Source organism: Pseudopodoces humilis, chromosome 7 (genome assembly GCF_049639895.1).
Source record: "Pseudopodoces humilis isolate 2021_Gansu_Grassland_sample_001 chromosome 7, ASM4963989v1, whole genome shotgun sequence".
NCBI classification, from domain to species: Eukaryota; Metazoa; Chordata; class Aves; order Passeriformes; family Paridae; genus Pseudopodoces; species Pseudopodoces humilis.
In genome coordinates this window covers 36,030,148-36,055,756 of record NC_142206.1, presented here as the reverse complement: position 1 = coordinate 36,055,756, position 25,609 = coordinate 36,030,148, and the positions used below count along the sequence as shown (strand labels likewise).

Here is a 25,609-nt window from a genome sequence, read left to right as displayed (position 1 = left end):
CCAGTTTTCTTGCAGTATGTATTTCTATAAAAAGTTTATAAACTAAATTAGTTAAATTTTTGCACAAAGTTGATACAGCATATGAATTTATACAGCAAAAGCTTAATTCTCTTATCTATAAACACATAACAAAATTAAGGATAACAATTGCTAGAAAAATACAAGGCATCTTTGCCATTTATGTTTAGAGTAATACATAGCCAGTTATAAGTTATTAAAAAGTGCACAGCAAAAGCCCAATGAATACAATCCCTTCTGTGCCACTCCATAACTACTAGAAATCTTACAATCAATAGTGGGGGAGAGGAAAAAAGGGAAATCCCAGATTGATGGGGAAAGTGCTGTTTTGTTTTTTACTATACATTTTATTTGCAAACCCCCTTTATTTGCTAAAGAATATTTGGAATATATTATTCACACCAGGACTCTGGCATAACTTGGTGAATATCACATCATTTTGACCACATGTGTGTGCATGTAAATATATCAACATTACTAGGCATGTAATCAAATTAAAGCCTATTTCAAGAAAACCATTCTTTTATGTTCAGAAAACCTCACACATCTATAAAGATGTTTTTACTACCATTATGAAATTGTTATTCTATGAACTACTAGATCCCACTTAATGTGTCTGCCTACTCTCTTCTTTCCTGACCATGTAATCTGATATAAATCCATTAGGTTTAAGGGTTTGAGATGCCTCTGGACTTGAATTTGAGCACTTTCAGTTCCCACTGTGTGGTCTAATTTAATCTCTTGGCCCAAGATTCCTGTCTCTAACTATCTGGCCAATAACAACTTTGTCAAATCAAGACAGTAGAAGGCAGCAGACAGGAAATACCGAGTTGTCAGTTATATTTGGAATATCACTGCTGACTTCATGGTGCAGAAAGCAGCAGTAGTAGCTAATAAGTTAGGATCCAGATCCTCAAAAACTACTGTGCCTTAAATACCTTTAGAATTCTGTGCCAAAAGAACCGACCAAATAGATCCACAGAAATCTGTACATAGAAGTTAAATGACTTTTGATGTAAAATTTGCCAACAAGATCCAGCAAAACTCTAACTAGTAAAAATAGACTTTCAGCTACAATCTGTCTTATCTTCTCTTAAGCTGCCTGACGATAATGGATGTTGCACAAGAGGAGCGCTGAAAGTACTTCATGTTATCAGCAGAACCCTTTTGAAAAGATATGGAATTTTAAGCTACAGAAAGCTTATAGAAGGTAATACCTTGTATTTAGAGTTATATTATTTTTAACTCATAAGAAGGCATCTAGCAACTGGCAGAAAAAAATGTCAGAGCTGTATTATTTCCTCTGAGTATCTGCTATTCTTAAGTGCACGATATGCAAAGCTTTAAACTTCAGGATGCTATATGCTTGTTGAAAATATTAACTGTTGGCCAAATTCTGCGCTTCAGTATCAAGTACAACTTCTAACAAGCTCACAAGAATCTTTGACTGATTACACAAACAAAAAGTAGCCCTTCTTCCTCTGTATTATGATAGTATATTATAAGAATAAAACATCTGTACTTTAGAGGGACTATTTCAATTTCATGATTTTTAGTTTCAAATAGTGATAGTGAACTGCAGATTTTTTATTGCTTAGAGTCCAAAAAATCTTTACAGATGCCTCTAATAATATCAGGAACCATTGGCTCCAATCCTGTGAACTCTCTGGTGAAGAAAGTATGAGATTCTCTTGGTTCAGAAGCCATGTCTTTCAGATCATCCAGAGGTGCCCAGGCAATGCCAACAGAGAAGACTGTTATTCCTACAAAAAGGAAATAAAAAAGACACCATTTTGCCTGTGAATACAAGAAAACCAGCCATTTCTACATTAATGAATCAATGTGGATTTGAAAAGCATGTTTCAACACCTGCAGTCTGTCAAAGATAATTAACTTTTGCCACTAAATACCAGGAATTAGATTTGTCTGAGGAAAAATCCCGAAGGAAATATGAGATATCATAAGAGCTGATGTCTGAGTTATTCTTGTAGTGACACATAGGAGTGTAGCAGTTACAGTGTCAGTCTTGAAAAACAAGTAGTGCTGTGTAAAATGATTTTGAAAGTAAGTTTGGTTCCTTTGTGTATACTTAGTGCCTTTATATACTTACACTTCAAGCATCATTAGCCCAATGAGTTTTTTGGCCACAACTGCTTATTCCCTTCCTAGATGATGATGGAGCTACTTGGCTCATTACTCTTACTCTACTGTTTAGGGAAATGAGACTGGGGATATATATATATACACATCCCTAAGCTGCCATAAATCAGTGTAGTCAAACCTGGCTCTGTAATACTGGTTGCTGGGGTTTTTTTCACCCTAATGGATAACAGTTCCTAGGTCCTTACATTTTGCTGAGTTCAAAGCAAGTATGATACTCTGAAAACGTTAAAATCTTAACATTTGTAGTGCAGCAGAGGTAGGATGGATCAACGTTCACTGCTATTCAAAATATGTAATTTACCTGCTTTTTGTGCAGCTGCAGCAGGTCCTCTAACATCATCATAAGACTGACCATCAGTCAGAACAATGAGGAAATTCTTGTTGGGTCCATCTTTCACTGGCCCAAAGACATTCGTGGTTATGAAAGAAATGGCATCGCCAGTAGCAGTGCCCCCGCTCATGTAGCGGATGTTGCGGATGGCCGAGAGCACCTTCTCCTTAGTGACGTAGTCTGTGAAGCTGAACTCGCTTCTCTGGCTGTAGGTGAACTGCACGGCTGCCACCTTGGAGCCAATGTCAGAGATCTCAAAAGCTTTTGCCACGTTGCTCACAAACTCAAGCATGAGGCGGAAGTTGCTCTCCCCAACGCTGCTGGAGCCGTCTATCAGGAAGCCAATGTTGACGGAGTTGTAGCAAGTCTTGCTACACAACATCTGCTCGTGTGAGCACAGTTTTTGGACAAGAGGTTTTACGTATTTGGTAGTACCAAACCAGGTCGGCATTTGGTAGGAGAAGAAGCCATTGTTTCGACAGACAGCCTGTTTGAAAACAAATGGAATGGGTGAATGCCAGCAGAGCAGTGGAATGGATAATACTCAGACACCGATGATTTTTCTTACAAAAGCAGGTTAGAAATTAAGCCTCGTGGTGGGAGCTTAAGATAGGTTTTTGTGTGCTTGTCTTTAAAGAAATTGAAACATCTGCACTCAAAGTCAGTGAAAGCTGTAGCACAGCTTATTTTATCCAGTAATAAAGCCAACCCTGCTCCCCAGGCTCTGAAAGTTTTCAAATAATATAGCTTTATTCACAAGAAGTGCAACAGCTGAAAATTGTAATTTTGTTTTGTGTATGTGAACTAAGTCATGGTACTAAATAGCCAAAGGATTGGAATTTCTGTATTTTTGCTTATACACTGAAAATTAGCCTCTGTTTTCCCTTTGAACTTGGTAAGACTTTTGGATTTTTAATCTATAATGTGTCACAAACACAGAATTGGGCAGAAATATAGCTCCAGATCATTCAGAGTAAACTTTCTTTTGCCCTAGCTTCCATCAGATGCATATAAAGTACAAGACAACTGAGAAAGGGGTTAAATTCAAAATCAGCTCTCCAACTAATCTGGCTTAAGATCAAAATGCAGAAGGGAGGACAGGTCTCAGCCACTTAAGGTCATGTCTTTTTGTGCCTCTACAGGGGTAGACAGTGATAGTACGAGGGAAAGAGATCACCTAAAAGAGGAGAGATCTAGGTTAGATGTTAGGAGAAAATTCTTTACTGTGAGGATGGTGAGGCGCTGGGACAGTTTACTCTGAGTAGTGGATGCCTCATCCCCAAAAGTGTTCCAGGCCAAGCTTTAGCTACCTACTCTATTGGTTGGGGTCCCTGTCCTTGGCAAGGGGGTAGGAACTGGATGACCTTCACAGTCCTTTCCAACCCAAACCACTCTGTGGTGCTTCTGTAAATGCATAAGGGTTGGACCTGCCTGCAATACCTCTGGGATCAGCAGTTAGGTATCTTGTCCCTAGAAGAAGCAGAGCTTTGTTCTGTTTGTGCCATTTCTGCTGAAATTAGACATTAACAACCTCCCTGTGGAAAATGACCTGTTTCCTCACTGCAGGGTAAGTAAAGACCTACTGATCAGAAAGCTCATGTGAGAGTAGGTTATTGGTGTTTGAATTCCTGCTCTAACTCAAAAGGAACAAGATCCAAAACTCTGCGTACAAGTCTTGTACACAGACTTGGTAGAACATGCTTTTCCATATTTTCTGTCCACTTAGTAGTGAAAGTAAGTAAATAATTATCCACAGAGCAGGTAAGAAATAAGCACCTCCCTGTCTGCCCTTTTGTGAGAGAGAATGTATCATATCTGCATTTCATTGCTTTGGCACATTCAACCATGCCTGAGATAGGGGAATTTCCTGCACTGAGAGTCTTCGTGCAATTACAAATTCCAGGAGCTACAGCTTGGCCAAGCTTCTGAACTGGGAGGACAATGGTACCTTTGTGTGGCCCCTTCAGCAGGAAAAAATCTCCATTATCTCTTTAACCTTCCTTCTGCTAGTCTATTAAAACTCTTAGGAGCAGGGATAATTCAATCAGCTGGTTTGAGAGAATATTTTTATGTCTATACATCTGTATGGGTTATTCTATATATACATATATTAGTTCATTAGTTCAAATTCTCCAGAATCATATTCATGGTTGAAAACCAACTAATTCTTTCTTACTTTGTCAACAAAACCAATGTCTTGTACCATTCCCAGCTCCTCTGTTGTGGGTTTTGCTACAGACACAATGAACACATTGACTCCAAATTCTCTGGCCACTATGCCGGCTTCTTCTAGATCATCTGAGGGCCAGCCATCCAGAAACACTACAATGATCTTGGGAATCCCCTTCCGTGCTCCGTTTTCCAAAGAGAAGAATTTCTGAGCTGTGTACTTCAAAGCTTTCCCTTGTTTTGAACAGAAAAATAAAATGAAGAAATAACGCATACGGTGATGGTACATTCTGGGATCAGCTTCCCATCTGAAACTGTGCAGGATTTATGTTATAACTACATAAGGACTAAGCATTGAACTGGTGCCCCAGGAAATTTGATAATAATGAAGCTTGGGCAACCTCTAAGTTAAAAACTAATCACCCCAAATCAACACACCTCCCCCCCAAAAAAATCCCCACAGATGAAGTTGAGGTAGAATTCCCTGAGACCTTTTTTTTGCTGAAGGGTCTAGTTTTCCATTAGGAAGTAGGAATTTTAGTACCTGCCAATTGGATTGGAAGGAAGAAAGCTCAGGGGCTACGTAAATTTAGCTTGTGAATTGCAATGTCATTAGATGCTTAGTTTCAATGGCTGGCTAGTTTTGTCTGTGATAATTCATTTTCTTCAGATTAGCTAGCAGGGACTGAGTTTTGGATTTGTGTGGAAAACTGTTGATAATAGAGGGACCCTTTTGCTATTGTTGAGCAGCTCTTGCACAGTCCAAGGCCTTTTCTGCTTCTTGTGCCACCCTGCCTGTGAGAGGGCTGGGGGTGCACAGCCAGGACAGCTGACCCCAACTGACCACAGGGATATTCCACTCCATATGGTGTCATGGTCAGCATATACAGCTGTGGGAAGAAGAATGAGAGTGAGGGGACATTTGGAGCATTGGCATGGACAGTTACATGAGCTGGAGCCCTGCTTTTTTGGGAAGGCTGAACACCTACTTACCCATGGGACATGATGAATTAATTCCTTGTTTTGCTGTGCTTGTGTGAGAGACTTTTGGTTTCTCTAATGAATTGTCCTTCTCTCAATCTACAGATTTTCTCGTTTTCCTCTTCCCAGTTGTCCCCCCATCCCACTAGGGAAGAGTGAGTCAGCAGCTGCATGGGGCTTGGTTGCTGGATGGGGCTAAACCACAATGTCTTCTCACAACCACTTACTACTTACTCTTAGTCTAATTCTTTAATTAGCCACCCAACAAGAAAGAAACACTAAGTCTTTTATAAATTTGGCTCAAGATATCTGTTACTAGTGAAAAGTCAATTACTGTTGAAATGCAGGAAGCATTTATACAAGTATAAACACTTGTGTTCTAATAAAATGTGTAATAAGCACACTGAACTTCTAGAAATTAAATGTGAGATGCAGCAATGTTCTAGTGGAAAATAACTGAGCCTGATTAAGGTAAGTGTGGCATCTAAAACACTTTCTGACTTACGTGAATTATAAGAACTTCAACATTTACCTACACACATATACATACATATATAAAAATACATAAAGAAGTGATTTCTGTTTTAGGGGGAATATGAACTCACCTGTATTGGAATTGCCTCCTCTGAACCCTAATTCCTTTATGGCAAACAAAACTTCTTTTGCAGCAGTATAATTTTTCAGATAGAATTCAATTTTTGGATGTTCACTGTGGGAAAATAAAAGAGAGTAATAAGGTTCACTTTTCATACTGGCATTAGCAAGGGAAAACACACTTGGAATAATTTTGCTCCTGATAATATATATTCTTCTCTGGATTTTAATACTAAAATGTGAGTATGCTCCTTGCTTAGTAAGTCTTGCAATCCTTGGCAAGAGGAGTTACCTACCTGAATGGGTAAATTAAGGACAGCCTGATTCTCATGATTATTAAACAGCTGAAAACATTACGTTGAAAATACATATAGAAAAAAAATGAACATACCAGATATTAAACCAAATGCATCTCTGTAATTAAAGATTGGCAGGTTTTCTACTGTTTGTGTGACAAATACCTTCCTTATAAAAAATTCCTACAAAATGAGGTTTGAGAGAGTTTTTTGATTTGAGAAGCTCAGGGTATGCTAGCTACTGACTAAGAAATTAAAGACTTTAAGTATTCTGCGTCCAGATTTCATTTTTAATTTACAATAGAAAGCAAAAACAAGTGACCAGTTACAATATGAAAAATATCAGCTGTAATTTTTATCAGTTGGTAAGAGCAGGCTTTTGTTTTGTACACATACGTAGCCATTAGGGATATTCTCTACAATTTTTAGAAACTGGCATCTCTCCTTTGTAGGTTGTTTACTGTTGTTCTACAAAGATGAGATGCAAAGCTGCAGCAGAGGGGCTGTGAAAAGTCCAGCTGCTCTCTAGTCAAATATCAGAGACAGAAGATGTTCATATTTGTCATGTCCTCTCACATGCACACCTCCATATGGCACAGAGCAAACCATGCTACAGCTCAAGAGTTTCTTTCCCTTGCTATTCATCAGCCATTATTGAGTAATATTGTTCTTCAAAATGAGAAGTGATATGTAAATTGATTTCTCTTATAAATTACTGCATTATTTTTTGTGTAGATCTGTTCTTACCTGGCCTGGACAACTCCAACATGAGGCCCTTCTGTTCCAATTCCCAACATTACAGCTACTTTTCCAACAAAGTTTTTCTGCAAGTTAAACCTACGTTGGCCAATGTTGTAGCTTCCATCAATGAGAAATGCAATGTCAGCTTTACAGTCTGTGAACATGCAAAATAATTAGACTTATTAACACCAAATGAACACTAGGATTCTGCTTTGCAAAAGTTAAATCTGTGTGTTCTTACCTTTGTTTCCAGCCTTTTTATCAAGAGTCTTCTTAGGTCTTTTACCTTTGATGAAAAAACCAGCATGGATCATTTAAGAACAAGAAGATGAATGGGCTGAAGTAAACCAGAAAAGGCTCAGACTCCAAAAATTACAGTGCAGTCTATCTGCAGTAGGAATTGTCAATCAGTTTAAACTTCTGCTACTACTGCTTTCCTCCTTGGAGAATATTCTTTTTCAAATGAAACAGCCTAACTTTCTTTTCTACACCTGTCTGACTGATTACAGAGTTGTACAAAACCAGGTAGATTTCTGTACCTTGCCTTCCCAAGTGCTACTGTTTCTCAGTTAGCAACCCTGCTGTATAATGGAGTTTTAATGGTTTGGAAGCAAACCATGACTTAAACTGTAAACCAGGTGGTCTATTCACAAACAACATCCAAGCCCACTGTTTATATAGCACTTGAAATTAAAAATGGTTTAATGCAGCATTTTCTGTGGTGAAATTCACATAACAACTAATTTCTGCTGTGCATGTCCGGACAGCACTCAGTTGTTCAGTAGTTCTGTAAGAAGGACTGCATTCTGTCTTCTCCATCACTTAAAAAGGATGAACATCACATGAGCTCATACCTCCCTTTGTTTTATCTGTATTACTTTTCAAAAATCATTCCAGTTTTTCTTTTCATTTGCATGAACATTGATTCTGACCTCACTAAACTCCATATGATTCCTCTTTTTTCCTAGTGAAAGATACTCTGCAAAACCAGATACTGCATCTGTTTTTCTTCTTTAAAAATAGATGAGTCCCATGAAACATGTTATTTTAGCCAGGGACTCTCACACTGCTGTGTCTCACATCTCAAGGGGCTTCCCTTGCTGCAGGGATCGTGTACCTGTAGACGGACGTGCTGTTGACACCGATCGTCCAACTGCTTCAAGTGCTGTGCTCTTGGTACCTGCTAAAATAACAATAGTTTTGCTGGATTTTAGTGTATTTAGATGAAGTTACAAGTGCTTGAAGAATTACTGTACTTACAATAACCTTTCTTTGTCATCTGCCATTAGCTACTCTGGGAGTAGGATATGACCCTGGACAAACTTTTGCTGTAATCCAGTATTGCAGTCCTAATTTTACAGGTAATTAACTTCTGCATTTGAAACTAGAGCAGATGATGAGCATATATATATGATGAGAGGTTTTGAGCTGTAGTAACCATTATTTCTAGCAGATAAAGTGAGGGCTTGATCTGGAGAACTGGATTTGACTTTCACCCTCCCCAAAAGCACTTGTAATTCCAAGTTCTCAGCTAGCAACTTGCAATGGATACTACACAAGGACTACTAGTGTCTTAGAGATAGTAGGCTAAATTTTAACTGTGTGAACAGTAAAAACACATTATAGAGATCTGCTTCACAAACTTTTTATACCAGAAAACACACTTCAAAGTTTTTGAAACCACAACAACATATACAACCAATATGTTCCTGCATTTTGTTTTTTGGGGGTGGTTTAGCCTCACCTGAGTGGCAAGGCATGACAACTGGTTTGCAACTAGGCAATTAATAATTAAGAACTACCTCAACTATGAGGACAAAAACTTCTGGACAAAACCACTACGTTGCACTGTAGCTTAGTGATCACATCATACATAAATTGATGTTATTGCTATTTTTGGAGGGTCATTGTTCTCTTTGCATGGAATGCTGCATGAGGTATTCCGAGGGCCTGACAAAGTCCTGTTGCCTGCACAAATGCAGGCAGAGGGAGAGAAGGGATAAAACTAAACGGCTGGAAGTGGCAGGAGGACTGAACTGCAATGGCAGGATCAAAGTATTGACTTTGATCAGCTTAAACTGCCACGGAACTGTCAGCTGCCTGCTATCATGTCATTATATTCTGAATAACTGATCCATTTTTATGTATCAGCTTCTGTTACAGACTAGCTACTCTGGCTGGAATAGTTTTTCTTCAGGTAATTGAGGAAAAATGATGTTAAAATGATGAATTAGAAGTGAAAACTTCTGTTGCTACACATCAGATTCACTTTATTTATGATTCATAAATACATACATACAGAATCACAGAGGAAGTGTCCTACAGTTCTGCCAGGGCTTCAAATATGGTTTGCAAAACAGTAAGTATGATCCACCTACCAGTCACTGAGAAAGATGAAGCCCATCTAGAGAGCACCTGAGACTGGATCCCATTGGCATTTACAGCAGGGTAGCTTTCCTGTCCTGGGAGAGTCCGTACCCTTACAGCTCCTCCTGTGTTGGTAATCACCCCACTAAGGTTCAAGAAGATTTGGTATAAATCAGACATTTTAGTCACAAGAAAATGCAACACAGGTCATTAGAACCACCATTTTTGTCATCAGCCTTCTCAAAAAGATGCAATAGAGGCAGACAGTTGAACAATCTGTAAGCTGCTCAAAAGACTTTAGAAGAAACTATTCTACAGAGCATCACACAGATTTATTAAAAAAAAAAAAAGTCAGGAAAGCCTAAAATTCCATCATTTAGTCTAATGCAGAACAGTGATGCTTCTGGCCATATAAATTCCTAAGTGACAATAAGAAGCATCAAAACTGTCAGATCTCTTTTTGTGTGCTACTAAAAGAACAGTTATTATTTTCAGAGGCCAAAAGTCAAAGTTGAACTTCTCTAAGAGGGAGCAAAACTTGGTGCCTTGTAGTGCATGGGTAGGTACAGTTCTGTGGGAGACAAGCAATCATTTATCTTAATCAGTAATTAATCACTAATTAAACACTAATTAAACACAGCAATGTGTGCCTTTGTGTTTACTTTTTGATTCTGTTTGATTTTCTGCTTGAAAAGACAATCTGGCCTAATCTAACATATTATGAAAGTGGAATAATCAAGGCCAGAGTTTAGAAAGCTTTACATATGTTTCTGATAATAGGAGATCTGGATATCTGTGGCAAAGGCAACTTCCATATAAAATTCTATGCAGATTGCTGTTAAAAGACATTAATTCTTCATGGATGTGACTTGAATTTCTAAATTGAACTGTGATTATATATATTAAGTTCTTGTAGCCTGGAACAGTTTCAAAATATACAGATATATTCTCATCTAGAAATAATTTATAGAGTATATAGACAAAGGAGCTTTAGTAAGGTTACCTTAAATGAATTTAAAATCAGATTATAAAGATGGCAAATACAAACAACACCTTATAGTTCTTCAAAAAACAGTGAGAGAAAAATCAGACAAGAGCCACTATCTGGTTAGTTTTACATGACAGAAAAATCCAGTAAGTCAGAATTATCTTTGAGAAAAATGACACATAAATGTACTTAGATTATAAATTTCTTTTCCAGTACCTGGTTCTCTTAGGCATTCAAGCCTTCACTAGTGTCTCAGTCTTAATGGATAAGGAAATGTGTCAAATAGAAGGTGTTTGATTGGAACAGTTTCTATTTTAAGTCTGTACTTGTAATTTTAGTGAAGATACTTTGGGCTAACATCAGCAAACCTGATCCATGCCCATATTAGCTCCTAAGAAGAGCTCAGTATGGCTTCCCACTTTCTTGGTTGTGGACTCACAGGTTTGCTGAACTGAACTCAAGAAAAACATTCAGATTGAAAGCTCAGCCTAAGAAGTATTCCTGGACACAATGATTTAATCTTATTATAGGCACACTGTGATCAGTGTTGTCTACGTAGCTCCATTTTGTCTATTGGTCTTTACATTTTAATTGCAACAATAACAATCAATTAAATTCCATTGAAAATTCTGGAGGAAAAATACTAGCCTACCTAGCCTCCACTGAATTTGGAAGCTTTACAGTGATGCTGGAGTAGATTTACATTCTCCTTATCTATTTGTTGAAAACATTTGATTCTGTTTTTGAGCACAAGTTCCATACTGCCTTCTGGAGATACACTCCTTCTGTACAACAGCACTGCTATTCTTAGTGCAAGTGGGGGCCGATACTAGATGTGGATGTAACATGACCTGTAGCCTTATGAAAGTTATTCCTTCTTTCTTGCCATTTTGTTCTGTAGGTGAGTTAACAGTTTAAGGTCATCTTTTACAATCTGATCGGTTTTCCCTGGGATGTTTCTTCAGGTGAATCTACTCAGAGTGCATGTTTATATATGCTGAAGTGGAACAAACCATATACTGCCAGCCCACCTTGGTGTTCTGAACCAGATTGGGAAATTCCTTCTGGCAATGATTTATGATAGACTTTTAAAGCAAGATTTATCCTCTGTGGGTCTTGCAATGGTTTTTAAAGAGTGAAGAAGTGCCTATGCATTCCTCAGAATGACTTACATCTCTGCAATCTGCTTTGCATTTCACTGCTGTGCTTTGCTCCTGTGTGACTGACTTGCATGCCATGGCTGTTTTGATTAAACTGGAACTCAGCAGATTTTCCAGGAACAGCTTTCACTTCCCTGCTCATTATGTTATATGCTACTGCCAGTGCTGCTTAACAGGGACTTTATGTAAAAGCTGTCAGTCCATTCTCTTGCCTAGCTTGTTAATAACGACCTGAATTTATACCTAAATGGTATTTTTCACTCAAAAATGGACACAAACAGAAAAGCAGATGCACAAGGCAGCAATCCAGTACCTGTCTGCACAACAGCTCATGAAGAAAGTATACCAGCCAAGGGTAGCAGAAAGGTCTTATAAAATACAGGAATTTCAGCTGAAACATACTTTAAAATTGAACTGAATTGAGGTAAATCACCAGATTAAATGGAAACTTTTTAAGATCCCCATGGACTTCCTCAATGTGCAAGAACAGTTTATTTGCACTCTTGGAGGAAGAGATACAGGGTGTTGCTGAATTTTGAATGAACTTCTTAAGGAAGTTACACATCAAAATTGATACCTAGACAAAAAAGAAAGTCTTCTGGCCGTGGGAGGTGAGCCTTATAGATTTAACTGCTGCCAGTTTATCCTCAGTGACTTTAGACAAGACAGCTGAATCACCTGAATTCCCATCTTTCCTCCTACCACCATTTCCCAACTCCTTCCAAATGAGCCTTTCTCCATCACCCCAAGAATTATCCTCCTCATCTCCAAACTGGTCTCCTGCTGCTGCCTGATTGCCATCAATCACTGACATGGAGCTGCTCAGGATTTCATGCCAGCATCCTCTGAGCCCCTATGCTGTGTTCTTTCTTTCCTTTTCTGCACCCCTACTGCTTTTGGCAGGAAAGAAGCTCAGCAGCAAAAGCAGGCATAATACCAACATTTCCCAGGGATCTACAGCTGCTCAGAAATCCCTTTGGCCAGACAACCTTTTTGTCATTATTCTTCTAGCAAACACTGGGGCAGCTCAGGTGCAATTGGTGTTTATGGGCACTTTGTGGCCAGCTCAGTAGTACCATGATATGCTTTGAGTTCTGGAACCCCAGTGCTTAATGAGGACTGCTTTCACCCTGTTACTAGTTAGGAAGGTTATGAAAAAGTTTACATGCCTATTTAACATCTAAATACTACTGCATTGGGCTAGGTCTCCATTTAGTATAATTGGCAATACAACAGAACTGCACAAGCTGAGAACCTAGTCCTTCATTTGACCTTCTAGTTACTAATCCAATTAATCACTCAGTGGTAGATTTAACTCAGTTCTTCATGCCTACATAGTGTCAGCCTGGTAGGAGGTTCTACATTCTTCCCTCAACAAATAAATCTTTTATCCTTCTGCCCAGAAAAAGAATAATATTATATAAATATTTTGTTTCCTGAGAGTAATTACACAAAAAATGAGAGAAAAAGCCAAATACAACAAGCTAAAACAGGCAGAAAGATTATTCATCTGTAGTACACAGAATTATTTGTAGCTGAATTCTGCTAATCTTTTTTATGTATTACATGGTATTTTCTCGCCTTAATAACTGCCTCACAGTAATGGAACTACTCATAGGACTAAACATTATTTGATTTATATAAAATTAAGGAATCCAGCCTCAATATAGACCCAGCAGGCAAACTGAAGTGTATGTGGAAGGGAGAAGAGATCCATGCTCACACAACCATTTTCAGTTTAAAAACCTAAACAAGCCCTGCTCCCACTACTGATGTTTCCTGAAATGCTGGGTGGTTGTCTGACACACAGTAGGTGACACAGGGCCAGGACCCAACGGTGCCAAAGGTGCAGAGCTATCTGCATTCACCAGGCAGTGAAATGGAGGGCACACCTGGTTTGAAACAAGTGGCTAGCTCAGTTATTTGGAAGAAATTTACAGAATTTTCAAAGCACAGATCTACTTTCATCACAATAACATCAAACTCCAATCACCTATTGGGAATATTGTCTTGAAGTTTCTTTCACACCAATATGGATTTATACACTGCAACACAGGGCAAGAAGGAGCAAGTATTTTCTATGTTTTTGTTGGGCTTTGCAGCCTGCACTGGAATTAGCAGAGAACTAATCAGCTATTGCCTCTCCTCCACGCATCAATCCTTTCTGCCAGGACTAGTTATGGCTGTTAACAGTTGCAGCAAAGCCACCAAAATGTTCTCACATACCAAATTATGTTCTGAGTATGAAAGGCCAGCTAAACTAATAGCCCCCAACTTAAAGGCAGTCTTCAGAAACAGCAGTTCTCCTAAACAGATAATCTTTCACCTTTAGTCTGCTTTTTCAAAACACCTTTCATACTCAGATTTGAACAAGATTAATGTAACTCCAATCTGGAAGACAGATTACAATGGTGAGTATATTTTAATCCCTTTATTGCTGTTAGAGCCCTCATTATTCTCACAGTGTCTGTGGAGAGAGACTGTTAGATGCAGGTTTTACAAAAAGGATTGCATATTTCACAAGTAGTACAATTTATATTCACTCTTACTATAGAAGAAGTATGGATTTTACTATAGTCTCATGCTTCTGGGCTGGAGAACAATAGTACACATAGTTTATAAGGTACAGACTTCAGTGCAGAGCTAAGTGAAGTATAATAAAATAAAGCTTGTGCTATATTATCTAGGTGAAGACTATGCAAATCCTGGAAAGAAATATGCATCTTCCATTTCTTGTACCTCTTCCTTTTTAAGAAGTATTTCCCAGCTGTGACAGAACTGAGCCCCAGCAGCTTTTGTGGTGGGACTTTGCTAGCAGCCAGCCACAGACAGCCCTGGCATGGGAGGTACAAAAACGCTGCCTAGTTGAACTGGTCAGGAACTTCAGAGTCTTTTCAAAATGTTCAAATCTTATAATCTCTTTAGAAAAAGGTCCTGACAGCAAGAGTTTTTTTTTCTTTTTAAAGACATCTTTGGCAAGAAATTGAATGTTAAAATAAATGGCTACATCAGTAAATACAAACATTGCCTCAGGAAAAAAAAAAAAAGAGAATGAGAAGAAATCTCAGCTTTCCTCAGTTCAAAAAAGAAAAACAATTTTAAAAAAGCAAATCCAAAGTCGCTACCTGCATTTGATCTAGACATTCTTTCACAAACTTTTTTTATATACCTGAACTAGGAAGAGTGAAGAACCAAAGTGTAATACATTTTTTAAACACCCATGAGGACTCTTAAAACACACTAAATGGAGACTTTAAGTCTTTTCAAAGAAACATCAAAAGAAAGCCTGCCAAACAACAAAATACACATAGAAAAATTCCCAAGCTCCGTCTAACTCCTTCTAAAGTACCTTAGCCTTAGATTCTTTTGCAGCATTTGAGAAATTCCAGGGTTTCTACTCAAAACCCCTCCTTAAGTCAATTTTTTTTAAAAAAAGTTCATTTTCATTTACTTAGGAGTTTAAAAACTGTACAAGTAGCCCAAATTTTGGAAGTCTTTTTAAAAGTTATAAAATTTTAATTGACACTTTAAATAAGATTCTATATAGTAATGACAGCCCCTTAAATATTATTTTAAATGCTTGGCATGTTTTTTTTATGGCATTTAAATTGTCAAGCAATGAATATTTACTGAACAAAGTTTTATTTTTCTCATGTATCTTCTAGCCATTTATATTTCTGCAACATTTTAAGTTTATTGTTGTGGGTATTTTAACATAAAAAATACTCTGATAGCTGCAGCATCACATCAATATATTCTGAAAGAGCTTTCTTCAGTTGCTTGATGCTAAAAAAAAAATAAAATACTGTAACCACTTTTCCTCCATTTCTTTGTTTGATGCAAGCTTTTAAGAAAGTCAGAAAGTGAATTTGCTTTTGTTCTTCAATTAGTTACTATTTATACTCTATCCTTCCATATCTGCTGGTGATACAAGTGATTTTACAGTGAAAGTCCACCTGTGGACAGTGCTGGGCCGTTTTGGAGAAAGTTAACAAAGCTGTTTTCAGGAGCACTCAAACACAGCTCTGACAACTTGTGAGCTGCACAGACATTCTTTTTTCCCTTGTTTTCTCTTCTCCCAGTGACATTTCTATTGAGTTAATAGGATCCAAAGTCCAGGGAGATTTTTACTATGATGGCATCAAAAGGCTAAGATTTCTAAGTGTGGCAAGGACTATATAAACTCACTTTGGCACATGGATTAACAATGATCTGACTTACCTGTGTATGGCAGCTCCACAGACACTCGAAAGAGAGGCATAAACTCCATCCCCAAAGACATAAAATTGCCACAGAGGACAGTTTGCTGGGCAAAGGACATCTTCTGTCCCCTTTCTAAGGTCAAGTCCTCTTGTAAAGCACGTGATAGCAGTAGAAGCTAAAGAGAAAAGAAGAATTTTTGATCTGAAAATCCTAAGGGTTTGTTGTTGGGGTTTCTTTTTTAATGTTTCTACAGTTTCCAAGTTCAAAGCAGTGTCTGAATTTGAAATTAGGTACAGTGCCTACAAAGATGTCTTTGGAGCCTGCAAATGTACAGTTATTACAAGGAAGCACTTCAAAACTATTTACACTTCAAAATTATTTACAGGAAAAAAGTGACAGAAAAAAAACTCCCATGAACAGACAACATGAAAATAACATCCAAGGAACTTTACACAAGGAAAAGCAATTCACATCTGTAAATTTACTGCAGAGACGGAAGGCCAAGGGGAAGACTTTCGAGGGCTGATGGACCACAGATGCAGGTGGCACTTTCCAAGGAGGAAATTAAATCCCTCTGACATCCCCACAAAAATCTCCAGCGATAAGACATTTATGAATCACTTGGGAAATTCTGAATCTTCTCTCCAGTGGCATTAATGAAGCAAGTTGATAGCAGCATTTCCCTTAGCCTCTTGCAACAAATCCTGCTGAGGCCAGTGTTAAAAAAACAAAACCAAAGGAACCAAGTTTTCCTCCTTGCCCTGGTAACATAGTAACACCTAGGACATTGGTATCGATTCATTACAGTGAAGTTTACATCATTATCGTTGTGCAGAGGACTGTCAGATTCATACAGTGATACAAAAGTAATTTATTCATCTGAGGCACATGCATTTTTTATGTAGAACTCTGCCTTTTTTCAGAAGTTGCTCTCCAGGTTATCATCATTAAGCTTTCATTGTGCTTGCCTGTGTGCAATGAAGGTATGCAGACACAGATTAACATCAGTACACAATTTTGCTTGGCAAACTGATGCTTTTTCTTTTGGAAACACAGAGGTCTTTATCTTACATGGTAACTACCATCCTTCTACTACACAAGATAGCACAATCCCCTGGTCTGTTGCACAGCAAATTAGAGATTTAGCTTAGATCATTATCAATTCAGCAGCATAAATCTAACCCATGCCCTGCTGTTTATTCTGAACTTCTTAAGGCCTTACCCTAGCATCCAAAAGGTGCAAGAACCTTTTCTAAATGCACCTGGAATACTACCTTTGCACAGCATTAAGATGAAAGCTGGCAGAGGCTGGCCAAGGTACCAATGCATGCACCACAGCATTATACACCAAGGACTGGATGTTTCAGGGATCAGTGATCTGTCTCTCACCTGCTTTTCTGACTGCTGTTTTCATTCTTACTCTGGGCTGCTTCCTGGCCCAAACTGCTTATAAATGAAAGCACTTGGAGCATATGCTGTTCTTCATCAGGAGATGGAAAAGATGATACCTACAGCTAATCTCACTGACTTCAGAGCTGAAGAGCAGCACAATTGCAGCCAGAAATGCAGAGGGAAGCATGCCTGTTCATTCTGACTGTGTAAATACACACTCATCAATTATGCATGTAGTTTTAATTATATACAATAATCATTAATGCTACGCTGAAATGATGTTAAACTACCTAATCACATCTTCCTGAAAAATCTTTGCTGCTACTTGGTAGCACAAATATGGGACTTATATATGCTGAATCTGCCTGTATAGTCCAGAGTAAGAAGAAAAGAAAGCAGTAAGCACTTCTTTGTTTTTCCCTTCTTAAGATAATAAAAGTTGTCTACCTAGCAAGAACTGAAGTGATTTAATCCGATTCTCAAGCATTCTAAGAATTAAAGAAGTTTCTTTTAGGACTTAGTCTTATCTATTCACATCCTAGCCGTGCTTAGTCTTATTTCATTGCCTTAAAAACAAAAGGCAGAAAAATCAAACAGAATCACCGCTTGTACCTAGAAGCTCCATATTTTCATTGTCAAAAGTGCTGTATTATTGGTAAGGTAAAAGAAGCTGATTTGCTTTGCTGTTTGAGTCCCCTAATCCTTTCATGGAAGTTCTACAATGTGTTTGCTAATTACTGGGCACTGAACAAGTAGTATTCACCAAAGGACCCCTAGCAAGACCATCAAAATCAAACAGCAGCTGGCAGGCTGGAAATCCTTGGAGGAGTAACTGCAATAAGCTCCACTGGCAATCTCTGCTCTCGCAGCACTGCTTGTGCCTCTTGCCTTGCAACGTTTTTCCAGCCTCTAAAAGTGCCACAGGAAGTTTTAACGCCTGTCATTTCTAATGCAATGTTCTTGACTGAATTCCTTGGCTGGCTGTGCATACAAAGACAGTAATTAGACATGTCTAGCTAACAAACCCTCTATCGCTTGGAGATCTTTATTTCCCTCATCACCAGGTACTTACTAATTACTGTCATGTGGTGGGCTTTTGCATAGCACAGAAGATGAGGGGAAAAAATAGTCTTTCTGTGTTTTCCTGGGCAATCAAAACACAAAAATCCATTGTAACCCAGCCACAGGATTTTTCTGTACTGGCAGCCTAAACGCTGTTATGATCCTTGTCTGCACGAGAGGTAGGTTTCTAAGGGAAGGGTGCACGTTGCTGCTGTGTGAACTGAAGAGCTGACATGCTGTAGCTAGGGGATTTAGCAGTTTTACCTCAGCTGGATCAGCACTGAGGTAGAAACACACACTTTCAGGCAAATGATGCTGTTAATTAAAAGCAACAGTTTCATTTTAGCTTTCTCTGTAGGTAGATACAGTTTTCTCCAAGCCATAACTCTAAAATAGAGACTAACATTGGAAGTGTTTGGTGAAGTACCAAAACGAAAGCAAATTTTTTTGTTGACTACCAAAATTAAGACTTATGATATCAGCTCTGCAGTAGTTTTTGTTCTTCCCTGTTTGTTAATAATCAGTCATCCAACACATAAATCATCAGTGATTTCATTGCAAACATGAAAATGTATTAATCAGGTAAGAATACTAGAATATATAAAATCATTCTTTGTCAGCTTACACACTCATCATTATCACAAATATCATATATGATATTACTATTGAAATTGAAGAAGTGCTTGTTTTTGTTAGTCTATCCAAGGTACTTCAACATGGCAAAAACTGCCAAAGAGCTCTGTCTATATACAAAGCAACTGAGATAAAACCTGTATGTTTTAATCACTCTAATTGAAGAATGCAATGGAGGCATTTCTTTCAGTATTTATATGATGCAATACTCTAAATCCAAGTATTTTTGGAATAAATAAATAAAGCTTAGAATTTACAGGAAAGGGTTCAGTTCTAGACTCTGATGAAAACGTGAGACCTATGCTCTGTTACATTCAATTAGGCCTTTAGAACCACAATAAAACAACTATCATCCCATCCTTTCAAGACACACACCCTTCAAGCTTCACAGAAACACACTACATAAGCGAGCTACAAAGAAAAGAAAATGTAATTCTTCCTGATTTAGGCCATATTTAAAGGGTAGGGATGAACGTCTTCCATCATTGTTGACCTAAAAAAAAAGAAGAAAAAAAATAGCAAAGACTCACTTCTCTATTAAAACAACCATGTTTTCAATCATTCCATCAATTTTCATAATTTTGGTGCCTCTTCCCCTGTACTCTGAGTTTTCCATGAATAGCTGCCTTTTATGTCAATTTACAAAAGTTCTGACTTAACTTTTAGCAGGAGCCACTGCTTTAAGTTATTCTAAGGAAATAAAGCCCTTAGGCAAAATCTGATTATTTTCTCATCTTGAAGTTTCTGTGCATTTCTTCGGGAAAACTTTATGCAAAGAAAAAATAAATCCTATGTACATTATTACAAAATTAAAAATAGGGGCTTCTACATGAAAGATAGCTTTATAAGTTGTAATATAGAGAAATACATCTCTATTATGCTCCCTATTATTTTAGTATTTAGTGGATTTTTTTAAAAATAGAAAGACTTTAGGTTATTTTTAATTTTGAGGCTTCAAACAAGCCTGCTTTTTCTATCTTATGCAAGCAATATTGATAGCTGGAAAAACAAAAAAAGACATACTAGTCATACTATTTTAGAAAACACATTCACAGATTACATACTAACTCATGTAAATCTTCGGTATGTACCCTGATCTGGACAAGGGCAATGGGATTTAGAGAAACCTGGCCAGGGCTGTATCATTCATTTCAATCTGAGAGCTGCCCTTTTCTCATCATCCTAAGGCCTCTTGCCATGGCATGGCAGTGCTCACCCACCTGCACAGCCTCATGTGTGGCAGCCAGAACTGCGGATCTTGGCAGCATTCATGCCTGTCCCAGTGGAGTATAAAGCTGTAAGATCCTCCAGGATCTTCCCAAACATTATGAGCCTAAATACTGTAGATTCTTGAGGAAATTAATGCCTTTTCATTACTTTAAACAACAGAATTTAGGCACTATTATAAAGGCAAGTTTCTAGTTCAATAACCAAGTGCTGCTAAAGTTAGGTGCTCAAAATAATGGTAAGAGGCAAGGTCTTACAGAAACTTTTAATGCTATTTAAGCTGGTTCCAGATACCTTCAGGTTACAGTGGCTTCTCCAGCCCTGAAGGAAGCATTCCAGAACACTTTCATTTGTTTCTTGCCTGACTGTCAGCACTTCATCTATAAAGCACCTGTAAAATAAAAAAGGAAAAGGAACTGGGGTTAGAGAGGGTTTTCCACTGCTGTATGGTTTTTCCTTTTCTTAGACATGGCACTCCTTCAACAGATAGCTTTTTTCAGTTTAGCACAAAAAAAAATTTCCAAATTTTTGATTCAACACAAAATGAGCAGCAAATTCTGATTTTTAGTAACTGTGAAATCATTAACAACCATTCAGAAAAGCTTGGGGTCACTCACCTTCTGCAGGCCAGGCCAGCATCTGGAAACATGTTCTTCTGGAGGCTCTTATCCTCCTTTGGTGAAAGGCTCCACTGAAAGGGGCAGACAAAGTGCTTGCGTCCTTCTGTCACATATTTCTCCAACTGCTTCCCGTGGCTCCTGGCTCCCATGGATTTATTCTGGTTTTAGGAGAGCCTGCTCTCCAGCAGCAAGGATGCAGTCCAACACAGGATGGAGCAACAGGCAGTCCCTGCCATACCCTGCTAGGCATCCTAAGCATGTTCTTTTGCTTTCCAGGTCAAAATAACGGCAGGGCAAGTTTAAAATGTTTTTAATCAATTCCACGGTATAAAATATGCCAGAGATCTTCAAATTGCCAAGCACTGTACGAGTACCTTCATTACACACACAGACACACTCCCACTCACTCTTGCTACCGTCACTCCCCCAGATAGGGACACTTGTCACCACGGCGCTGCTTCAGCCCGTGCCAGAAGTTCTCATCCCCGTCTGGAAGCGTTTCCAGACATGCTCCGTGTCCCCCTGAGCTTGCCCCTGCCCGGCTCCACGCCCCGCATCCCGGCGGCGCTGGCCCCGCATCCCGGCGTGAGGATGCGGGAAGGGAGGGCCGAGCCGGGACCCGCGGCCAAGCGCCCCAGGCTCCGCCGCCTCCGGGCGGGGCGGGGCAGGCCGGGCAGAGATGCTCCGATGGGGAAACTCCCATGGGATGCGGCGGGGGGACAGCGGCCAACTCACCCGAGCCGTCGCTGCCTCGCACGGTGCCGGAGAGCAGGAAGGAGCCTGCGAACAGACAGGGAGTGGGTCGGGGCGCTGCTCCGCGCCCGCCCCGCCGGCCCCCGCCGCTCCCCGCGCTACCCACCGAGGAGCAGGGCCGAGAGCCACATGGCGGGGGACGGGGACGGGCCCGCACCGCAGAGCCGAGCCCAGGAGAGCGGCGTGTGCCGGCCGGGTCACCGCACCGTGCCCTGCGCGCTGCCCCGCACCTCCGCCGAGCCGTACGGCAGCGGCAGCCGCCGCCCCCGCTTTAAACCTCCGGCGGGCGCATGAGCACTGGGGCGGGCGGGAGGGAAGGAGGGCACGGGGCTGGGCAGGGGCAGCTCCGCCACGGGGCCCGGCAGGTGCTGCCGTCCCTCCCCCGCCGCGCCCCCCGCCGGCTCCTTCCGCCGGCAGCGGCGGCCCGGCGCTTCCCGCAGCAGTCGGTGCAGCAGCTCGCATCCCTGCTCCGTAACTCGGCCGCTCCCGACGGGCAGGGGCCGTGTGAGGACGTCCCCGTGCCCGGCGAAATGCCTTTGGGGTTTGCCTTCCCGCCCTTGCCCGCGCACACCTCGATATCCCCTCCACCTACGGTTCTCCAACACCTCATGTCAGGCAGAGTCTTTACTCCAGATGTTCTGGGAAATAGGAGCGAGGTGAAAGCTGCTTCGCCGCAAGCTCTGCCCTGAGCGAAGGGACAGAGCTGTCATGAGCCCTGCGAGAGCTGCCGAGCTGGCAGCCGCCGCTGCGCGGGGCCTTACCTGGTCCCGCAGCGGGGAGAAGAGGGGGATTTAAGCCTGATTCAATCGTTCGAATAGATGAAAACACCCGAACCGGAGTTTCGCGTATCTCTTCCGTTTGGTCTAAAACGACAGCGCAAATACTGCAGGTGCCTGCCTTTCATTCAAGTAAAACTTTGCTTAAATTAAATTTAAGGGGAAAAAAAGCAGCAAAACCAAAATAAGCACTAACCAACCAACCGAAAAGCAAAGCAAGCCCCCAGTTGACAGGCTAAGCCATTTCGGCAGCTGAATGCACACACGCACGTGTGCTCTGAGCTGCCGGCTGGCGCTGATGTGCGCTGGACAGGTCACCTGGGAATCGTGGGCAGAGGGCAGAAGTGAGTGTATTTTAATAACGAATGCCTTAAAATCGCATTTTGTGCCAGCCGTCAGCATACACTGTTTGACTTCTGCTGGGACAGCTGCTCCCGAAATGAACTTCAATGTAAGGTTAAGATTTCATAGGAATTAGGATTTGCCCGAGCACAAAATTAAGTGCTGAAGGGCGTTGCAGCCAACCCTGAGAGCAACAGGCTTTGGGAGGCAGCTGCTCAGGGCAACTCGCTTTAGGGTGGATTTTCGTTGTTGCTGTTGTTGGGGTTTCTATATTTGTTTTTTTTTTTGTTTTTTTAAGGTCACATTAAAATGCCCTTTGTGAAATATCTCTTTGTATGATTGAAAATAAATATATTTGAGAACTCAGTGGTCCCTTCAGAGTCATACGGCCTGTAAAAGCAAAATAGGAAGCATGACTGGGTAAGTTATTCATAATTTATTGCTTCTCTGGAGTTTAATTCAAGCAAAGCACAGAACTGGCGAGAACACGATACTCCTTTCCCCCACAGCTTTGATCCCAGGATCACATTCTCGTGCTTCCCACACAGGATAAAGGTGGCGATGGTTTCCTCATGACAGGGTCTTCTCCTACGGGAGCATCTCAAATGCAAAATTATGTAAAGCGGATGATGAAGATGTCAGGAACTTCTGCTGGAGTTTCTCTCAGCTTCTCAGGATCCCGAGATCTTGTCAAGAAATTCCTGCTCGTCAGCAGGCTCTCTCCACAGCTAGAGATGCCCTCGGGCGGGTCGGCCACATTTCGCCTCCGTGCCAAAGGCCGCCTCAAGGTGTGTCCCTGAGCTCTCCGGCCGTGGGGTGTCTCCCACAGGCGCAGTCTCCTGAGGTCCCATTTCCTTAGAGCTGAGGTATTTAGGAGCGAAGGGACATTTGCTCAATTTTTTATTTTTAAAGAGAAAGTCTGGGCGGCCAAAGGGCTCTCAGGGGGGATGGCAGCGGATGGTCCCGCCTCCCCGCAAGCCCCCGCTGCCCTCCCCCGCTGCCCGCCCCGCTCCCCCGGGCCTGCGGAGGCCGCACTAAAGCGGAGCTCAAGCCCAGCCGGGGCGGAGGAGATGCTGTCGGCTAGTCCTGGGCTAATGTTTCAACTTCTCTGGTGGCGAGAGCAAATTGCTCCGCAGAAACTTTTGTCAGACGGGCTGAGGTGTTTGCCGCAGTGAAATGTCCCGGGAATACCTTCCTCCGGAGGTCGAGGGACGGACAGGAAGAGCCGGGAGATGCATCCCATTTATGCCGGGAAATACGGGAAATGCCTGAACCGAGGGAGCCTGGATGCCCTGCCACACAGCCCCACAGAAACCTCTCTGTCCTTTGTGTGAAGAAAGGCTTTGTGCGAAGATCAAAAACGACAGAAGAAAGTACTAATTAAATTTTAAGCCCTATATTCCACTTGGGTAGGAAGGCCCCTTCCTGTGCCTTGCAGTTCTCTCGCTGGGAAAATACATTCACCCATCCTCACTGCAGTCCTCCATTGCCTCCTTTCTGCATTTTTCTTTTCTCCAATTCCCTTCGTTTTCTGGAGATTTGTGTTACTGGCTTGTCCCTGCATTCCTTTCAGACCTACAATGCTTTTCTTTACACCTTCTTCACAAAGTCTACTTAAATCATCCCCCAAACTGTTTGGCACTGACTTCTGCATGTCACCTTCAATTTTATGTTCAAGAGGTTCCGAGCTGTGCTTGACTTTTTTAGTTTGAAACCATGCTGTCTTGGGAAGGGCATTAGGGAGCTGCCAGGAATGCTGGTGTGAGACAGGCAAACTGATGCCAGGCTGACGGAGCACACACATGTGCCTGGTGCTGGGCAGCCACCTGTAGCAAGGCTGTTTGATGCCTTAGAGACAGGGGATTTGAAGGGACTTTAGAGGGGTACATGCAGATGTTACACTGTCTGTAGAAACAGCACTTTTCCTGACATGATGGGGCTCAATTTGTTAATTCACACCATCGCCTTAGTTAGGCTCCTTTATGAAACACTAGTTTTTGTTTTGTTCCCTAATTACTGTCTTGCTAATAAAACAAACAGAATCTCAGGAGAAACAAGTAGGAAAAACACATAGAATAATTAAAAAATTAAAGCCAGAGAAAGGAAGAAAATTATTGTGGAAGCAGCACTTAAAAAGACTGCAACATGGGATTTTTTGATGCCCTCTGCTCTGGGTGGCAGGGGAAGTGCTATTTATGTAAATATAAGTGCATCCATGCAGATATAAAGTATGAAGCAGCACCAGGGCACAGGCTGGAACATCAGAACTCTGCTACTGTTCCTGTCCCACTGCTGAAATACTCCTTGGCAGCCCTTTGTCCCCCAGCCCCTGCTGGGCTCTCAGCACAGGGGTTACTCCAGCTTGGAATCTACATTACCTCCTTCCTTTGGAGGCAGAGAGTGCCACATGCACTCCGATGGCCGAGGGGACACCTCAGCAGGGGCTTCAGGGCCAGCAGGCACCTTGCTTGGCATTGCACAGCCTGGAGTACTCTCCAGGAAGGCTTTTCTGGAGTGGGCTCCTTACCATGGCCAGAAGCAGTGTGGAACCAGCTCCTCAGCCCAGCAGCCTGAGCACTGGGGAAGATGGGGCTGCATTCAGGCCTCCTCTTTCAAGAGCTCAAGCATGACTGCTAGCAAAACTTCCTGATGGGCATCATCTACCCGCAGTTTACCTTTTAGACTAGCAGTTTATTTTATACAGCAGCTGCAGAGCTCTATGAGGAGGGATAGATGGGAGTCTGTCTCCTCCCCTGTGAGGACTTCCCCATGAAAAGGGAGAAGACTGCCCAT

At 41.1% G+C, this 25,609-nt stretch overlaps 2 protein-coding genes across 2 annotated transcripts; both read right to left on the bottom strand.

The window, feature by feature from the left end:
* COCH (cochlin) lies at nucleotides 1-21,969 on the bottom strand. Its single transcript, XM_005520314.3, has 11 exons — nucleotides 21,805-21,969; nucleotides 21,681-21,725; nucleotides 16,030-16,186; nucleotides 9,672-9,805; nucleotides 8,411-8,476; nucleotides 7,535-7,579; nucleotides 7,300-7,447; nucleotides 6,268-6,371; nucleotides 4,689-4,915; nucleotides 2,483-2,999; nucleotides 1-1,781 (listed from the first exon to the last, which is right to left on the bottom strand). Exons 1-11 carry the CDS (start codon nucleotides 21,827-21,829, stop codon nucleotides 1,606-1,608), a joined length of 1,644 nt encoding a protein of 547 aa, XP_005520371.1. The 5' UTR covers nucleotides 21,830-21,969; the 3' UTR covers nucleotides 1-1,605.
* Nucleotides 19,471-21,189, bottom strand: LOC148184008 (uncharacterized). Its single transcript, XM_088058340.1, has 3 exons — nucleotides 20,943-21,189; nucleotides 20,620-20,716; nucleotides 19,471-19,591 (listed from the first exon to the last, which is right to left on the bottom strand). Exons 1-3 carry the CDS (start codon nucleotides 21,092-21,094, stop codon nucleotides 19,484-19,486), a joined length of 357 nt encoding a protein of 118 aa, XP_087914466.1. The 5' UTR covers nucleotides 21,095-21,189; the 3' UTR covers nucleotides 19,471-19,483.
* Nucleotides 21,970-25,609: the final 3,640 nt, after the last annotated feature.